The 20,608-nt window shown below is 36.4% G+C and overlaps 1 protein-coding gene across 2 annotated transcripts; it reads right to left on the reverse strand.

Annotated features, from left to right (window-relative positions):
* Nucleotides 1–458: 458 nt before the first annotated feature.
* On the reverse strand, nt 459–20,534 carry e2f3 (E2F transcription factor 3). Of its 2 annotated transcripts, none has more exons than NM_001080628.2 (7): nt 20,015–20,534; nt 17,618–17,720; nt 17,253–17,472; nt 14,865–15,032; nt 14,622–14,736; nt 10,415–10,553; nt 459–2,206 (listed from the first exon to the last, which is right to left on the reverse strand). In NM_001080628.2, the coding sequence occupies exons 1-7, from the start codon at nt 20,270–20,272 to the stop codon at nt 1,920–1,922; spliced, it is 1,290 nt and encodes a 429-aa protein (NP_001074097.2). In that variant the 5' UTR covers nt 20,273–20,534; the 3' UTR covers nt 459–1,919. The 2 variants fall into 2 exon arrangements, with proteins under 2 accessions (NP_001074097.2, XP_068071298.1); XM_068215197.2 differs by having other exon boundaries at nt 14,622–14,732; nt 14,861–15,032; nt 20,015–20,493.
* Between the last annotated feature and the right edge of the window lie 74 nt (nt 20,535–20,608).

Below are 20,608 nucleotides of genomic sequence, written 5' to 3' on the forward strand. Positions count from 1 at the left end.
AAAAAGAGACTTGTTTATATCACTCTAATTTAACAGTGGACGCAGTATACATATAAACAGTTCTGCACAAACAGCTTACAAAAGTTGATTTTCAAAGCTGGCCTTTAACTCAATGTTTGCTACTTTGTGCTTTTTGTCGTATTAACGAAGTGCAAACCATTTTCAAGTACAATTCTTTTTTTCCCCCCATGTGTTTAAAATAATGAACACATTCTCTTATCTCAATTTAAAATTCAGCAATTTACTTTTAAAAGCCAATTATTTAAAAAAAAAAGTAACTTGTGCTACATATTTTAAAAAAGTAACTCCAATATCAATACCTAAATTTTTTAAGTAATGTGTAACTTTACTCTTTATTTAGAAAAGTTATATTATTACCTAACTTGCGTCACTTGTAATACGTTACACCCAACACTGATCATACAAATGATACATAGCAATATCAACTTGGCAAAATGTGCAGAAATTCATAACTTTATTAAAAACAATTTTGCAAAAAACAGATGAGCAGTTTACAATCCACATATATAAAACTTTACATTTTCACACACGTTGGCACACAAAACTGCCTAATTATATATATATAAAAAAAGAAAATCAAATCTACATTTAGGATAGAATATCCGAAATTTGCACTGTATAGAATAGAACACATACTGGCAAATAGATTACTCATAACATTGTTCTATATGACCAATACCCTCATTCCTATGCAGAACCAAAAGAACTAGTGAGCATTAGCACTAATTCATAATTAAGTACCATAATTTACTTTAACCACAGCAAAAACTGCATTAACAAGTTACTTCAAATTTGAAGTATTAAACAACTGAACTTACCTAAAAGTTACAGAAATAAAACTAAAGTAACAAATTGGCTTAATCTATTTTGCAGGACTTAAGGTATATAAAGAAAAAAAAGAGGAATAAATCATTTTACATTATTTAGGCAGCCTTTGTATAATGATTAATTTATTGGAATGGACAAAACTGAGGGGGGAAATATCTGATTTTACAAACAAAACAATCCTGCTACTGAAAAACCTTAAAATTCTCTGTGGGACACTAAATGTTACATCATTGGGGCAAGTTTTGCCACAGACGTCCATCATGGCTTTAAGACTTCAGTGCAATTCAGATACTGAAATACATTCAACATTGAGGGGACTACATTAGGGTCATTTCCAATCTAAAAGTTGTACAAACTTTAATAAATGAGAACTCACAGAAGCATTTCATTGTTAACACAGGCATGTTCAAATTTGCCCAGACCATTTGGTAACAAAGTGATAAGACACTGTCAAACAGATTTGATTCTACATATATCCACACATCACTAGACAGATCACAACATAGCTCTCACACCTTGATCTGTGCAAATGCTAGAGTGAAATACAAAATGATGCAACAAATGCACTTTGGATCGATCAATCAATAAGGGTACAGTATTCTTTGATTTTTAGCTAGCCTATAATGCTAAGACACTTCCTTTTTCCATTTGAAAAGCAAGCAAGAATAACTCAACAAACAAAAATGATCACATTGACATTAGAGAGATACTCTATATTGTGACCTTTCTGCGATATATTTGTTGAGAGCACAAAGACCAGTATGACAAAGTTGATAGACACTCACACAACTCATGCAATTCACCACACTAAAAAATTACTTTTAAAACATTATCCATGTACAGAAACTCATCTTTACAGTATCAGACAAGAGAAACTTTGAATCCCTTAGTGGTAAAACTTGAGTTTCAAGCGTAAACTCTGAATTTCAAATGTGACAACGAGGGAAAAACGAAATTCAGTCTGTAGTTTGTCCTCAAAATTCACACGTGTCATTTTTGTCAATTCAGATTTCATTCAGGATGCAAAAATAACTGGTCGACTAACTTGAAAAGCAGGACTCCGGGGTCACTCATATCCTAAGGAGGTCATCCAGTGCTAGCGTGTCCAGGTCACAGGAGTCAAACAGATCACTAATACCCTGCTCATCTCCCAAGCCCAGCATGTATTCGTCGCTGAGGAGAGCAGGAGACAGAGGCACGAAGGGGATCGCCTCCTCTGGCTGTTGGAGAATGGAGGACAAGGAGGAACTGAGGGGTGACATGGGGGCATTTCCAGACACTGGCCCAAAACCATTGACGCTGGCATTAGAGTTGCCGTTCATCTTCACATTATCAGCCGGTCCATCTGAAGCAGCTTCTGAAGAACAGAACGGAACATACAGTGAAGATCAAATTTAGGTAATACCTTGCAAATGTTTTAATTGAGGTCATGGCTTAGTCCAATCTGAAATTATCCTAACAGTCTCAGATACCTCCTATTTATCAGAGCTAATTTGGCACATGGTGTAAATGTCCTTGAAGTGTTATTCAGGCTTCCTACTCTTTCATGGACACCAAATTCAAGGACTTTTTAACTCATTAATAATAATAAAAAAATAAAAAAAAGACATCTTTGTAATTCACACCTTCAGCATACAGAGCTCAATGAAAATCCTTCCTGTACTAAACATTTCACTTACACTTAATATGTACATTAAAATGTCCATAATGATGTTTTGAATGTCACTTTCAAAATCTGCTGACTGTTGTCATGTTCAAAGAACTTTAATACAATTAGATACATTTAATACCGGTAATATTCAAATGCAGATTCTAAAATATTGATAAAAGGCATTATTTGTCATAGTTTTCGTAAAAGATTTAAATTGTATTAAAAATGTTTTTTTTTTTTAAACAATTTTTGTACCTTTTTTTGTTCAGTTTTTGAAAGCAGCAAACTACAGTTGTTAAAATAACACCATAAACACAATAAAACCACAATTTCAAGCACTTTCAAGTACCTATGTTTATTTTTAAGTACTTTCCAGGCCTTGAATTCATGTCTAAAATTCAAGTACTCTTAAGCGTTGAATAACCCAGGTTATTCACCCAAAAAATAAAGTTATGCTATTAATTGCTCACCCTTACATCATTCCAAGCTAGAGTTTAGGCTTGGGTGGCATCCAAATTTTGATACCGTCAAACCTCCTCCCTATTTTACCTTGGTAAACGGTATCAGCGTGCATAATAAAAAAATATATGATGTAAGGCTTAGACTTGGTCCAATCACTTATTACTCTCCATGTGGTACAACAAAATCAGTCACCAAAAAGAGAACATCACTGAAAACAGTCCCATTGCGAAAAACCGTTCCTCTTTTCTGTCTCTACCTCTCTGCTTCACACACACGCACGCACAACCAACCAAGCAAGCAAGCAAGCAAGCAAGGGACACAAAGCATCACGCTCTTTCCTATTCATACACACAAACAGCATCCACGTGGAAGCGCGCGCGTGCGTACTCGCTTGCTTGCTGTATTTGGAAATTTAATCCAGCACTGCAAGAAATTGGTCAGGTCCTGTGGCTCCCGCGGTAGAGCAGTGGGAAAGCAGACCTCTAGTTCATATTTACCACCTCTCCCTTCTCGTTCAGACGAAGCCCGAAATACTACTAAACTGCAGAGGTTGTGTTCTTTTTCGAGACCAGGTCACTTGGTGCGCAACTCGCCATCTTACCTCACCTCTCTCTCCTCCACAATGTACCGTAATGACAATCATGCAAACGCATTTTTAGGCATTAAATAAATATTTAATACTTGTCTTTTATATAAGTGCATTGTTTTTTTATGAAGGTACCCGCTTCAATACCGTTATACAATTGCTATTTTTAGATCTTGGGGTATACCATATTAGCGCCCAAGCCTACTAGAGTTCTTAGCTTGCCTTCAGAAGACAAGTTATATTTTAAGTGAAATCTGAGAGCTTATCCTCCAAGGTTTCGGACTCATTTAAAGTCTAAAAACATCCTCAAAACAGACGACATCCCTCATTGCGAGAACAAAGCAAAAGCAATGATTTTGTTTATTGTTTTTTTTCTCCTCATGAACAGGCAGTATACTGACACTGAGAACTAATGTATACAGTTGGTATTTTTGTTTTATGTGTGGACAGAAGTATATACATAGCTTAATATTATTATAACTGAACCACTGAAGACATGTTTTTGTGTGTGTGTGTGTGTGTACGTGTGTTATATTTGCACGTTCAACGAGTCAGGAACCTTACGGCCTATGGAGAATAAGGTAGCTTTCAGATTAGGGCTGTGCAATTAATTGAAATCGAATCACAATTTGGACATGCACAATTTCTAAATCACCCAACAGCAGGATTTTCCCACAGTATGCTATTTGAACCAATCATAACAAAGCACGGCTAAACAGAGAGTGAGAACAGAAGACTGAATAGGCTGCATAAACAGGGATAAGCAAAAAAAAGACTTGGTGCCAAAAAAGGGCAGCATCTTGGATGTTTGATTACTTTGAATACAGGAAGGCTGATGTATCCCAGAACCAGGTAAAATCGCAAGTCAGTCATATATTGCATCTAAGCAAGTGGAAAGCACAAACGCGTCACTTCCTTCAGCATTAACACGCTTTGCACTCATGCTCCTTTTTCGCTTATGGTTGCTCGACGACCATCAACCGTTTTCTCAGAAGATGACAAACTAACAAAAGATTGCTGAAGTTCCAAAAGTTTGTATTATTTGAGGTAATTAGTCTACCTAAATGTGTATATTCTATACAAAGTATGAAGCTGATTGGCAAGTTCTAGTTACCCGACTTGTGGCATTCTGAAAAGTTACATTTAAAGTTTGTCTGAAAAGAGATGTTTTCAACTGAGTGCGCCTGGAATATACAATTGCATCGTGATTAAAATCGAAATAGCAATAATGTACAGAAAATCGTAATAGGTTTATTTTGCCCATACCGCACAGCCCCATTTCAGATTTCACCTAGAAAATCTGCCGAAGAAGATCAGAGGGGTTTTGAACAACATGAAGGCGAGTAACTAATAGAATCATTTTTTATTGGGTGAATGAAATCTTTAATTGCAAATTCTGTAACTAACAGCCTAATTTTTCCACTGAATTCGTTCTAAAGTGACAGATTGTCCAGGTGAAGGTTATAGTGATTATGCTTTCAGCCCATTGAGAGAGAAGCTTGTTGTTTCAATCTGTGATTTCTGGAATGTGGAATCTTTACAATGTCACCAACTCATTCAAGTCCCCAAAAAGGCTGTTTGTCCATGAAAGACAAATGCACGAGTGAGCAGGATAAAGCAGAGAATCTCATCAGACAATAGGTTCAACAATGCGGCTGAAATGGCTCACCACCAAAAAGAATTTAAAGTACAAGCAAGCCTAAGTTGAGAAAAAGGTTTTATGAACAGAGAACTTCACTGTAGTGACGAAAACTAGTTTACATCTATTCAGGTTTGATGGGAACCCTTCATGTTTGCTGGCAAACCATAGAAGACAAACTAAAGTGCCTCTAACAAGCTTTTTTTTTTTTTTTTAGCGTAAATCAGTTCTAAAGCTGTTTTGTCATACATTTGAGTTTTTAAATTTTTTTTAAATTTTCCTAATAATAGTTTGTATGAAAAAATTACATCTGCTCCCTGTGCTCGCGTATAAATGATGCAAAACATTTTATATACTAATATACAAGTTAAGCTGAGTTGATAGCTGCATCCAAAATCGCCTACTACTCAATAAGTACAGCATTTGAAGTTAAATTTACTACTCGACCATTACAAAATTCTGTTCTATACAGTATGAATGTGAGCAGTATGAATTGAACTCGAACGTACTACATCCGCCAATTTCTCATGAACCATCCACATCAGTAGCGTTGCTTTACTCCCATTTATAATTTCTCTCTTGTTGCATCATGGGATAGCATCCATTGAGGGTACAGCACACTTCAGAATCTCGCCGGAAGTAGTAGGTCATCCGGGTACTACTCGCATACTGTTTTAGCATACTATATAGTATTGAAGTATGTAATTTTTAAACGCAGCTGATTACTTTTAAAAGTGCAACAGGAGATCTTGGAAAACACTAGCAATTTCCTGATAGCACTAAAAGCAAACACAATGCAAAGGCAAGCCTCCTAAAGGGGAACTTGACTGCACACTACAATTCATCACGTAACATTCACTAAAGAGAACATTCACTACTACTTCATAGTACAATTACTAATAAATTACAATAGCAAACTTTTTAAAAAATAAAATAAAAAGATTGGTTGTTGACGTTTCCAGTCATTTTGACTTCTGTGCAAACCGGGTGTGCAGAGGTATGCAATTACATATTCTGACAGGGTGATGGGTCAGCCTCTAGAAATTTTCAGACCTTCCACAGTATATTTGACAACAAATAAATACATGTGGACCACTTAATTTAATGATTGCCATCAAGATGTGAACCAGCCTAATAAAAAGTTTTTTTTCTGAAAATAATCACCTATTGCACCTGTAACTTTGGGTAAAGTGCTTGTCACTGTCAAACAGTCATCCATTCAGTGAAGGAGGTGCAAGACGGATACACTGATCAACCATCCTACTGTTCTTCTACAATGACTGAACAACAAGAGAGATGGTTATATTACATGTAACTGCATTTTTAGATCCATAATTAATGCCAAATCAAAAGCAACCAAATTGTCTCAGCTGGAAAATGCTGTGCCACCATGTTCTCAAGTGGCACCAGCTGCCCATTTTTAGGAGGAGAGCGTTGCATTTTGAAACTGGCTAAAAATGCTTTGCTGGACAAACATTAAGTCAATGTTTATTGTTATGCATACGGCCTATTAGTCTTTTTTGTATTCATAAAAAATGCTGCAGCTAAACCTTTTAAAGAAATGCAGAATAATCAAAATAATTTTGTTTATGGTGCGTTTGAGACTCTTTATTGAGACTTTATATGAGACTTAATTTATACACCGCTTCCAAAGACTTTACTCCTATACTTACAAATATTTTATGAATGAGGCCCATTGTGTATAAAAACAGTGAAAGGTGGATGTGAAGTGTCAAGTTTTGCAGTTAATTTGGTCATGGACTCCTACAAATCTACATGGCAGAGTAGGGATGCTCAGAATAACTGATTAACTGTTAACCGAAAGGGTGCGTTTGTAACCGATTATTAGTATCAGTTAAACGATTAAAAATATTATTTTATTTATTTTTAAAGTTTGACTGGATAAGGGACTGATCACGGCAAACACGCTTTATGCATTGAGAGGCGCATCTTTTGAATGGTTTTACTTGCTTTTGGAACAGAAAAGCGTGTTCACTGTGATTAGCCACTCAATGTGCAACACATATTTGTTAACTCACAGGACCTTAACACGTGCAACCACACGTGCCTACATATGTATTTTGCCAAAGAAGCAAAATGAAAGAAGGATATTTCTGGTCAGTTTGTCACAGATGAGTTGACAAACCAGCGCTGATGCTGATTGCCTCTGTGCTGTCTGGAGCCGCGTCATAAACTCAACAAAAAGGCTATTGATGATGTAGTGTAGGCTACAACCAACAAACCAACCTTTTCCATTTGGAAAATTAAAGTTATTAATAGTTCTTATAGACCAATTACCATGTTTGTAAACATTTAGGATGCGTGCGCAGGGAGGTGGCAGATAAAAACCGGGAGCGCTAGCATTTACAACAAGGGCATGACATCTGATCCAGCACAGAGTTTGTTGGTGTCTTAGAAATAAGATATATTAATTACATATTATATATTATTTACATAATGCTTTCAGCGTATTATAACAGCTCGTCACTCAGTGATAAGCACAGAGATCCGGCAAAATTAATGTTAAAGTGAGCAGCGTTTATCTGACAGGTCCATTTGCGATAGCACCCTCGCAATGAATATTGGATAAGACGAAATGACCAAGCCTCCAGCCCCAAATATACAATCTCATTGAAGCTCCAAGTAATTTTACAAGACAGAAGTTAAAGGCCCACAAGTCTTTGGATGCCAACAATGTTGTTCTGTGTGGTCATGTGCAAGAAATATTGTCCCATGATTACCAGATTCAACACCATGTAGAGCTAAAAACCGAGATTCTGCCTAGCCAAAGACAAGAAAAGAAGACAATAGCTATACAAGGCCTGGGTAAATAATCATCAACAAGCAAAAGGACTGCATTCTGACAGCGAACTACAACTGTACGGCAGGGTATGTGAACTTACACATAGGAGGTAAAGTTGTTGTTTTTTTTGTTTTTTTTTTGCTTTTTCACACATTCTGACTTTCTCTATAATAATATGATTTCATAAAAGTATTATTTCCAAACTCATTCATTCATTTTCTTGTCGGCCTAGTCACTTTATTAATCCGGGGTCGCCACAGCGGAATGAACCGCTAACTTATCCAGCAAGTTTTTACGCAGCGGATGCCCTTCCAGCCGCAATCCATCTCTAGGAAACATCCACACACACATTCACACACACACTTATACACTACGGACAATTCAGCCTACCCAATTCACCTGTACCACATGTCTTTGGACTGTGGGGAAACCGGAGCACCCGGAGGAAACCCACACGAAGGCAGGGAGAACATGCAAACTCCACACAGAAACGCCAACTGAGCCGAGGTTCGAACCAGTGACCTTCTTGCTGTGAGGCAACAGCACTACCTACTGTGCCACTGCCTCGCCTATTTACAAACTCTTAATAGCGAAATCGTATTAGCAGCCAATGACTATCAAAGTACAACATTGTTTACAGTCAAATAAACAGTGTTAATGTTGTTTTCATGTCACATTAGCAGGTTATTTCCGACCGAATATTCAAAGTGCGTGATAAACACTTTAGGGAGTGTCACAAGTTGTCACTGAATGAATGTGTGAATATAAAATCAACTTTACCATAATAACTTACACTTTCACGTTTCATTTTTAGCATTCAGTGTCCGCAGTTTAATTAACTATATCTAACTGTTTTTGCTGAAATCATTTCTGCAATCAAAAACAAGTGATGTGTATGATTCAGCATAGCGTGAACTTACCTGATATGACATGAGAACTGCAGAGTCAAGCATTTCTAATTAGGTCATCACTTCATTTAGCTCCCTTTAAGCCAAAGATGTCTGCAGTTGGCAGTGATGCAGTGTGGTGTTTAGTAAAAGTTTTCTATTTTTGGACTTTAGACTCGAATTTGGCATCCTACCGCACAACAGCACATATTTACTATTGCAGTCTTTTTTTGCAACCGTTGAACGGTGGGACGTCATGTGTGATGTAGGTTGATAATTGATCTACATAATATACATTTTTTAAATAGTCTAAGTAACCTAATCCACCAATTAAACAAATTCAAAGTTTTTCCTGATTTTTGCATAATAATAACTTCGCACCAAACTGAGGCTTTCATTTTACAGCTTATAAAACATATGCAAATTAATGCAACATCATATGTAAACAACAAAATTGTTATACCATGTAGTAGCCTATACTTTACAAAGTCAACATAGAGCCTTAAGGTTTATTGTCTATCATTACAAGTTGCGCGCACACATGAACCGTGGGTCAGACTGAGGAAATAAGTCATAATCATAAATAAGACAATCTTTAAACTAATGACTTCTAATAAAAATGTTGACAGAGGTTTTGTAATATAATATTAACAAAGGAGCAATAATTATATGTACATTTACTATGGATAGTTTTATTTGAGGTAGCCTCTTTTTTATTTGACGGTAGAAAAAAAACATGATTGGAAGAACAGCCTATGCCGGTTCTTAAAAAGGATTCAGTCAGTGTTTTCGGTTTGTAATCTAAATTTGTCATTGAAGTAAAAAAGATCTAGAGCAGTATTTATTTTAATATTTTTGTTTAGTTTATTCTGTTTTTTTTGCAGCTAAAAACCCTGCATGTGCGTGAAGATGCTCCGTTACATTTTGTATGCTGTTCGCATGTTAAAATAAATCAGTATTTTAAAATTCAATATTTATTTGTCACACAAAATAGGCACATACATTTTTTTTATTAAATAATATTTTAATATTAATCTGTTAACGATTAATATTCAGTTAACGAGCAGCGATTGTCAGTTGGCAAAATTAACCAAAATGAGCAGCCCTATGGCAGAGTGAATGTAAGCGTTTATCAGAAGCTCTTTCTGCAACATCACTCAATCAGCCAGCAATAGTCATGCAGGACAATCAGCTCCATCAAACAGCAAAAGAAAGTCAGCTCCTCAAAGTTAAAAACACTAAAGTTATGAAAAGACCAGCCCAGAGCCCTGATCTAAACTTAATCTCTAAAAATAATCCTTGGCAATAAAGTTCAGGCTAAGAAACACATTTACACATCTGAAAAATAGTTAATATGTCACAGTTCTTTACAAAATAAAAGGGTGCTTGAAGTGCCTTAGTCCTTAAAAAAACTGTTTTACTAGAATGGTATACAAACCACTAAAAACCCTTTCAAATTTTAATGATTTATTTTTTTCAGCAATTATTTTTTTCCTGAAAGGCCAAATATTACTGTTGTAAAAGCTGGAGTTCTTGCCTTGGGAGACTTTGAGAAACGCAGGGTGATTTCCATTTACATCCAGCCCATTCTGTAGTGGACTTCCAGAGTCACCACCGTCCGTACAGAGGAAGACATCAATAGGACCCTTCGAGCTACTCAGGTGTACCTGTAAACTCTGAAAAGAAAGACATTGCAAACACATTTAAAACGATGAAAAAGCCTACTAAAACCAAAGTAACAACTAGGGCTGGGTGGAATGACCAAAAGTTTATTTCACGTTATGAGGAAGATTATGTCATGGTAACAATATCTTTCACATTATAGTTTTTTGTTAGGTTAGTTATTCCAGAAAATGTACAAAAGAGTTTATATAATAAAAGGACTTGATCTTTAAAATTTTTTTTCTTTTAAACGTGTGTGTGTGTGTGTGTGTGTGTGTGTGTGTGTATATATATATATATATATATATATATATATATATATATATATATATATATATATATATATATATATATATATATATATATATATATATATATATATATTAGGGATGTGCGGAGCAGCCGGTATTTGTATTTGTTGAGGGGGGAAAAGTATTTGTATTTGTATTCGAGTAAAATTCAAAATGGCGCAAAAATATATTTTTTTTCTATTACACTTCTAATTTACGTTATAGTGAAAGTATTGTTTAATTAAACCCATTATATAAATTATAGACATGCAATATTGGCTGTTGTTTTTGAACATGTGACAAGAAATGTCATTGAAAAGAAAATAACATAGAAGCCATTATCTCATCCATGGTTAAACCAACAACTAATAAAATACCATTGTGAATATTATGAACCCCACCACCACCGTTCTTGTTGAAGGACACTGAATAGACAGAATAAAAACAAATAATACTTCAAAAAACTGTTCTTCTTCTGAAAGAACTTCTTTCCAATGGACAGAATTCCAAAAACTAAAATTAACTAAATAAATCTAAATAAAACCCTGCCTGGGAGATCTGGCAGAACAAAAAGTATTCTATATAATACTAAAAGATACAGCCCTGCTATTGTCATCTGCCTGCCACAAAACAGACACAAAGTTTGTTTGTTTGTTTTTTGTTTTTTTTTTTAAACTGACTTTCTGGGGCAGAATGTGGCTGTGTTGATGGTTTGGTGCTTGTGGAGGATTTAGCAGAACATAGCTGTGCTGATTGAGGGGATTGATGCTTGTGGGGGGTTCACAGACAGTATCAGGAGAGGATGCTTTTAGTGCATGTGATAATACATTACACAGAAGGTTGCGCGGTGGCACAGTGAGTAGCACTGTCGCCTGACAGCAAGAAGGTTGCTGGTTCGAGCCCCGACTTGGTTCTCCCCATGTTGGCGTGGGTTTCCTCCGGGTGCTCCGGTTTCCCCCACAGTCCAAACACATGCAATACAGGTGAATTGGGTAAGCTAAATTGTCCCTATTGTATGTGTGTGAAAGAGAGTGTATGGATGTTTCCCAGTGCTGGGTAGCAGCTGGAAGGGCAGCCACTGCGTAAAACATATGCTGGATAAATTGGTGGTTCATTCCACTGTCCCAGATTGATAAAGGGATTTAGCCAAAAGGAAATGATTATGGACAGAAGATGTTGACAGATGTTTAATATCTCTGCTGATTTCACTTTTGCACACATTATACAGTATCAGTTTGTTTTATCTGCAGCTCCACTAACTGTAAAATGAATCCACACAGAACATGAAGGGTTTTTTTTTCTTTTGACTGGTGAAGGAATAAGAAATGGCTCAGCAGTAGTCTTTTTCACTCTTTTTCATGGTGCCCAAATGTATTTGAGGAGTTTCAAGTTAATAAAAAGTGACGGGAAGCTATGCTAAGGTTAACTAGCCTATAGCATATATCTTGCTGTCTGCAAAAGACAGTAATTTAGACGTACCATATAACTCCCATAAGTGCATACTATTCGACACAACTGCAAAAGCATCGTTTTAACCTTTATAAACGAACGTTAACGTTACTCTGTCAACAGTCTATTGTCTAAATTACCGCGCTAACAGAGCTAACGTTGCGTAAACAGAGCACCCGGTTGCAGACGTCAATAATGTCATAGAATATCCCTTCAAACTCAAAACTCCGCTTCAACTCCGCTACAAGTTTATAAACTGCCTTTGGAACCCAATTAAGGTACAAAAATCTATTTAACAAAAATAGTGATGCAGTGAAGTATTTTTTTTCGCTCAGCCGAGCCTTCTGTCTGTTGCTGTGGAGAAGCTTGTGCCTGACACCATTTATCTTCGCCCCGCCCTCCGACTACTGAGCATCTCTCTCTCTCTCTCTCTCTCTCTCACTCTCACGCGGGCATGCACTGTGGTCTCATGAGGAAACGCTGCTTTTTGATAGTGTTTTTCTTGCTCCCGAATACAAATAATTTTTCAAGTATTTGTTCGAATCAAGCATTCGTAAAAACACGCTATTCGTGCCTTTCCGAATACCGTATTCGGGTTCGGCTCCACCCTTACGCCCTATTCACACGGGGCTTCAGCGTCAACGCTTGACAGAGGGCGTGTCTGAAGTTGGAGCTGAAACGATCGTCATAGAAGCGTCAGCCAATGAAATTCAGTCAGCAATAGGCCACTGTCTGAGCTGGTGTATTTGCATACAGCGATCTGATTGGCTGACGCTTCCGTCGGCGCTTGAAAAGTTGAGCTGGTCCCAACTTCTGCAGCGAGGAACGCTTCTGAAGCGGCGCCGACGGATCCACAATGCAGTTCGGCAACGCCTGACGTCACCCATTCAAAGTGAATGGGAAGCGTTGACGCTGAAGCCCCGTGTGAATAGGGCGTGAATATATATATATATATATATATATATAAATAAAAAGTAAACAAAATATGACTCACATTTTATAGTTTTATGTGGAGAGACATATTAGACAGTCTTTTTATTATAAACATGTCTAAAGTAACATGTTCTTACAGATCTTGAATGCCTATGATTGGTCATTGTGTTCACACGTTAAACAAAAAGGGTTGCGATTGAATCTAGGGCTGGGCGGTATATTGAGTTCTGGATTATATCGACATGATTCCCCAACGCGATGCGGGATTATCCAATATTTTTCATATCAATATAGTTTGAAGCCATACGTGCGCATTCTGCATGAAACATACCACTCCAAGGTAGCACAGAAGTTCCGCTTGTACAACCGAGCACATGCACAAATGATTCACTCCCTAAGTCATACAAAAGATTTGTTCAAAATAAACAAATAGTTCAAAAACGATCCATCACTACACGCGACATGGAGGAACATGCAGTGCCGGTGTTGTATCAAAATCTTGCGCACTCAATCAAGCAAGTTCCATGTTTTGATTTTACTTAAGGTGATGCTCTATATCACTTCCACAAGAAAGTGCAGTAGTCTATTTCTTCACAATTTTTCGGTGATGTTTACCGAAAGTTAATAAAAGCTATTGTGAAATGATAAGGTTGCCTTTAACCAATGTTGTGCAATTAAAATTTATTTCTCCTCCCACATTAAGTAATTCCAAAATGAATGTATATGGGTTTACATGGGTTGCAGCCACTGTGCTAATCGTTATGCAAACAGATATGAATTTACTACCATTAATTGCAAATAAACGTATGCCATGTGACCTGTTTTGAGGAGGCTTTTTTTTTGAGAAAACACTATTTGGCTTACAAGCTAATTTTGTAGATTTCTTGCATTTTATCACAGGATCATGACCATGAGCCACTCCCTTAACATTTGATAAATGGGGTATGTATCTGCAACACTTCTGTACGTAATTATTGACACAAAAAACTACCATTTAACACAATTTACCATGACTTTTTTAATGTGGAGTATAACAAAACGATATAATAAAACTATCAATCAAACCCTAAAGAGTCTTGAATGGTCCGGTTGGCAAAAGAAAGATTTTACTATCATTTTACAAAGAGTTTATTACTGCTGCATTTACACTTTCCATCTGCCAAGTATTTAGAGATATCATTTGTAATCTAAAGGGCAAAGGTGGGAATTCAATAAGTTTTGAATGATAATGTGGTTCATTTCAGATATTTTTCTTTAATCTTCTAATGTCTTGACCATTTTCGCTGAAGAAAAACAGTTTAGCAATTATAATGCAAATATTTGTTTTACCAAACGTAGAAAATGGTCCACATGTAACTCCTGACTTAACATGTTTTTACACATAACATGTATAAGGTCAACTAAACTTACCTCCTTTGGATCAGGCACTTCCAGCTTCGTTTCAGAGGGTGCTTTAATCGCTATGACGGTTTGATCTTTTAGGCTTTTTATCCTTCGAATGTCTTGATAGGTCACATAGGCATATGTGAGAAAGGTTAAGGACAAAGCATGTAACATATACGGGTTTGCTTTCCTTCTCGCACTCTGATTTTCTGTCCTCAAATAACCATTATACACTTAGAAAACGTACGGCTAACTGCTAGCAAAGGATATTTCTGACTGTGGATCTCCTCTGTCATCTGCTGGACGTTCCTCGTACAGGTCTGTATGAGCTCATCCAGACGTCTCTCCTCCTGAGTGAGCGCCAGCATCTCTCTGGCCAGGCTGTGACTCTGCATTGCTGGAGATGGAAGCCCACCGTCTGATGGCAGGCTGGAGCCCCTGTAAATGCCAGAACAAACGTCAACACTACTTTTCAGACCTACAATCAAAAATATAATAAAACTTAAAAATGTGAACTAGAGCTGCACGACATAAAACTAAATTTGACAATGCAAAATTACTTTTAATTTGTGCATTCTGCTAATTAGGGACTGTATATGTTAACTCATTTCCAGGCTGGTATTAACATGTCCTCAAATATTAAATAACAACCTTTTTGTTTGGATTTAATCAAGAAATGTCAATGATTTTATTTTTACTTAAACTTTTTTTTTTTTTTTAGTAATTCTCTCTATCACATCCACAGGAGTGGATACATTTCTCCTCCCGCATTAAATAATTCCAAAATCATGTCAATGGATGTTGACAAGTTCACATCCGTTGCAACCACTGCACTAGTCATTTTCCAAACAGATATTAGGTTATTGCCTTTAAATGCAAATAAATGCATGTCATGTGACGTGTAAACATGCAGAATATACTGACACTGAGAAACATTGATTAGTAATAATTCATTAAATTTTGTTTTATGCGCACACAATTAGAATTCACATGATATTCTGATTGAACCACTGAAGTCATGTAGTCTGTTTTGAGGAGGCTTTTTAAGGTCTTTTAGACTGAGTTGAGATCTCTGCAGTACATAGAGGATGAGTGAGCTCTCTGATTTCATCCTAAAATACCTTGATTGGTGTTAAAAAGAACAAGGCTTTCATTGGTTGACATAAGTAATTAATAATTTTCATTTTTGGGTGACTTTAAACATTATATGTAAACTTTAGATTTGATTGCAATCTGCATTGCCAGAAGTGTGTCCAAAAACATTCAAACCTATGAGTGTTTAACACTTAAGGAAAGATTTTCACTTCTAAAAGTAAAACAAACTCAAATTGTTAAAAGATTCCATTCCCACGAGTATTTAATATTGTCTATTTACAATGAGAACTGCACTTGGATCGAAACTCACTTTGCGACCATTGATAAAGTATGTTGTATAAAGTAGAAGGCAGTCATATTACAGCCAATATTTGCAATGTTGGCAATATGCAACCGAATGTTGTTGTATTGAACCACTGCCATTCATAAATCCTTTTGTTGCTTTATGGAATATAAAACTTTTCTACAATCTTGCTTGAAGTTGTAGGACATTTGGGCACCTTTCACCTACCATTACTAAAGAATTCACAATGTTTACCCTAAACCTACCATTACTATGGAATTCACAATGTTACCCCCAAACTGCCTGGCAATGTTTTTATGTATTCTCAAGCACATTGTTAAAATAAAGTCTTGACTGCATACATTGTTTAAAATTGAGAATAACTTAATAGTATTGCAACAATAGTGTTAAAACTCAGAGGTTACAGCAATTTGGTATATTTGCAATGCACATCTTATCCACGTTTTACAACCATACAAAAACAATCTTTTTTCCCCAAAAATGACAAAACACTTTATAATTCGATAGGGATGTAAAAAGTAATTGTTACTTTGATGCACCGCGATGCAGACACAAACAATTTGGTATTGGTTTAGCAATAATCATAACCAGTTAATTTGTACAGACATCATTTACTACATTTGTGTTATATGGCGGTGGCTTACTATAGCAAGGGAGGAAACCATGAGTAATTAAAACGCTCCAACTATTTAAGCAGATAGCTGTGCACAATTAGTTATTACAATTAGTTTATTTGCTATAAATGCTCACTTTGTTTTTGGACTTTAGTTTTAAAACATTCAAAAAGAGTGTTTTTTTTTTGTTTTTGTTTTTTTAGCTTACAGTTCATATATCTGACCGCTTGTATTAATAGACAAAATTGTATCACAAATAATATATAAAATGTAAATTTACAAAAAAATACATACAATTATTGTGTTGCCAAGTAATATATAAAATTGTTTATGGAAAGCATCCCCAATGCACCGAGATATCGAATTGAACCAAGTCGATGGCATGATAATCATAACCAAACCTTGAGATCAGTGTAGGTTCACACCCCTAATCAGACCTCTATCTTGTGAAATTTTCTTAATTTAAAGATATTTATCCTTTCCATTTAGAACTCTTCAAGTAACATGTCAATACTACCTGCATATTTTCATACCATAACATAAAAATAACCCGTAATTTGAAAAAAAAACTAAATATCGGACTAATCAATCATTCCCCAATATCATGCAGCCCTAATGTGAACCGCAAGTCTGTTAGTAACCCACAGCCATTGTATGTTGTTCTTTGACTTTTTCTTGATGAGGCGCACTCCCTCCAGCACGTTGGTGATGTCATACAGACGTCGCTTCTGGACGTTGAGTACAATGGCAGCTTTATTGAGATCCAATACTCCATCAGAGGACTGCGCCAGAAGCTGACAAAACTTTTTAGTTAAGAAGCCCAAGGATGTGTCGTATCGAGTCTTCTCCGGTGGGGTTTTGGGGGCTGAAAATGCAAAAGACGTCAATGTTCATTTTTTAACATTGAAGCCTGAGAAAGGCAGGCTGGTTAGATGGTATAATTTAATGCCAGTAGTTCTGCATACTTATTACATCATAAAAATTGTGGAGCAAAAGAATTAACTTAATACCTTTGGGAATCTTCAGTTTAAGAGCTCCTTTGCGACTTCGAAGAGTTTTAGCTGGCTCACTGTATTGGTGGTCTGTGATGTCGAGCTCCAGCCTCCTTTTAGCCTAAATTCCACCCCAGAAATAAATAAATAAATAAAAACTATACACACATGCACACATTACCAGCCTAAACCTGCTTTACATACATGTTAAAACCCCAAGTTTACACCATTAATGTGCATTAGGAACTAAATATATAGTAAAGTCAAAGTACTTTGAACCAAACAGAAAAACTTCATGTGGAAAGGATGGAAAAAAGACTAGATAAAAACAAATAGAATAGTATACAGGGTGTCACAGTGGCGCAGTTGGTAAAATTCGCTGGTTCGCACCTCAGCTGGGTCAGTTGGGTTTTCTGTTTGGAGTTTGCATGTTATCCCATGTTTGCATGGGTTTCCTCCAGTTACTCCAGTTCCCCCACAGTCCAAAGACATTGGGTATAGGTGAACTGAAGAAGCTAAATTGTCCAGTGTACGAGTGTGAATGCAAGTGTATGGGTGTTTTCCAGTGTTGAGTTGCAGCTGGAAGGGCATTCGCTGCATAAAACATGCTAATAAGTTGTTGGTAAAAATTACTAGATAAAAAAAATTATATATATATATATATATATATATATATATATATATATATATATATATATATATATATATATATATATATATATAAATAAAGCTAGCACCTTATACATCTCTAAAGCATTTTAAAAAGACTCATTTCACTAACAATACACAAACTAAAATGCACATGACAACACAGACACAGTAGAGGGGAGCAGTAAAATGGCTGTCCTCCTTTTCCAAAGGCTTAAACTCAGTGACCACTGAGAAACTAAGAAAGTAGCACCGACTACATGATAATTATAGATGCAGTCAGGATCTATTTTTTGCATTTTGCAAAAACACTGATGTCATCATTAAACAAGCAGAAAATACATCTCTCGCATGACATGCACAAATACACTGCATACATGAATTAAGCAACTACGAAGGAAATCTCGGTTTATCTAGATTAAGAATTTCTAGCTTTGCTGTTGAGTGTCTTTTTTTTGTTCTGTTTTTCAAACCATGATAGTTCTAATATTAAAAGGTCAGCTTTAGAGCATGAAATGACAACTGTTTTAAAATAACGCTATGTTTTTAGACATTTATTTTTTTAAACAATACAATATCAATGCTTTAAGTCCTAAAGATTATATTGTAAAAGTAATTTTGTGGAACAAACCCAGTTGTTAAATAAAGTCAATTTTATTGAATTAAAACATTTTCTTTTTAATCCAAACGTAATTTGAATTGCATTTATGCATTTGGTAAGATTAACATTAGGACGACCACAATTAAATATTTATTGTCACAATTATATGACTCTTACGTGATAATTTTTATTGTAGAATTTAAATTAGCCTTGCATGACTGCAATACAGCTCTTTTCTTTCCTTCATTAGCTTTCTACTAACGTTACACATCGTACTTTTAGTTAAAAGGTTGGCCATTTGTCAACTTTAACTTAAAGCAATGAAGTGAAGTTTAGTTTGAAGTCGTAATTAAATCATGAATTAAATGATCTTAAACCTATAAAACATATTAAACCACACATTAGTTTAGGTTTTGGAGAATATGGAAACCATCGAACCTACGTAGAAAATTACTTAAAGAGCTAACAGCAGTCATGAATTTCAGCACTTTATAACGATAAAAACAAGTTAGCAAAGCATTCAGCTTAGCACAGAGTACGCGAGCTCAGAAAGGACTCCATCCCCCATCCTAAGACAACAAACCAGGGCCTAGACTCACTAATTGAAGCTTTTGCACGGAAAAGCCAACTTTTACACAGATATCAGAGAACATCCACTCGATAATACATCACATAGGGTATGTATTATACACACAAAAAACGATTTACATCGGCGACTCTCGAGCTTTGACAAAAACTTTAAGAGGCGTGCAACTGCACAACCAAGCGACTTACAAACACTAAAATAATACAATATTGAAGTTGAACAACGACATACTGCACTGAAACATTGTTTAATACGAATACAGTCGTGTTGTCTTAAGTTATACTGCACAAACTCAAACGTTACATTGCGGAAATATGCGGCGTCTTCATTGTAGTAAACAATCATTATGCGTCATGCATATTTGGGGGGACATTTGGTTAATGTGCTAAATTGTTTAATAGCATGAACGTGCAGTTTAGTTCAGAATCTGCATAAACCTGCAGACTGAATGGACTTAAAGAAGCTCCAGCAGTAGCCATGATGACAGCAGAAGTAGGCTAAGTGGACTTAGCCTCACGACTTAACATTTACAGGATTGAACGTGCAACACTTTAACACAGAATTAAACCAAGTCATTTACCGGTGGTCGTCCTAACGTGGGTCGCAGTCCTGTCCCATGTGTGGATCCTTGTAGAGGAGTTGTGTACAAACTGTCAGCAGAAGCCTCGGGCACACAGCCGTTATTAGTGGACGGCGGTGTGTTTATTTGTATACGGGTAGCATTGGAATAAACTGCACACCGTCGATCGGAAACCGCAGTAAAAACACCGTGCTGTTCAGCTCTAACAACCCCTGTCAACATGACTTGTCCTGGGACCGAGGAACCCCCCTTTCTCATGATCCTCAGAGGCGCAGGTTCCCTTTGTCCCACTTGTGATTTGAAGCTAGTTTTCTACCAAATCCGGGCGAGTGGGTGTAAAATGATCATAAATGATGGTAGCGGACAGTGCTAGGAATGCATAGCTGTAATATGAGTGCAATTGCTAAAGGATAAAACACCCGATGTAAGCGATTAAAAAGCGATGCGATCTCGCTCTTGCTTCAGCGAAAAATGGCTCCAGGAAGCGGACAATGAAGTAGGGGATGAGGTTTACGCGCGAAAGGTCCTCCCGCGAAACTCAGATTTCCCGGGAAATTTTTGAAACGGATTTGCATATGTGAACTCATTCGCTAG

This window comes from Danio rerio, chromosome 19 (assembly GCF_049306965.1).
Source record: "Danio rerio strain Tuebingen ecotype United States chromosome 19, GRCz12tu, whole genome shotgun sequence".
NCBI lineage: Eukaryota > Metazoa > Chordata > Actinopteri > Cypriniformes > Danionidae > Danio > Danio rerio.

What these genes read in the sequence shown, in the direction of transcription:
- e2f3 (NM_001080628.2), bottom strand. Translation starts at nt 20,272, where the DNA reads ATGAGAAAGGGGGGTTCCTCGGTCCCAGGACAAGTCATGTTGACAGGG. An exon ending in AAGAACAACATACAATGGCT is followed by an intron (nt 15,033 to 17,252) that starts GTGGGTTACTAA and finishes TGGCATTTACAG; the next exon opens with GGGCTCCAGCCTGCCATCAG. An exon ending in AAGTGCCTGATCCAAAGGAG is followed by an intron (nt 10,554 to 14,621) that starts GTAAGTTTAGTT and finishes CTTTCTTTTCAG; the next exon opens with AGTTTACAGGTACACCTGAG.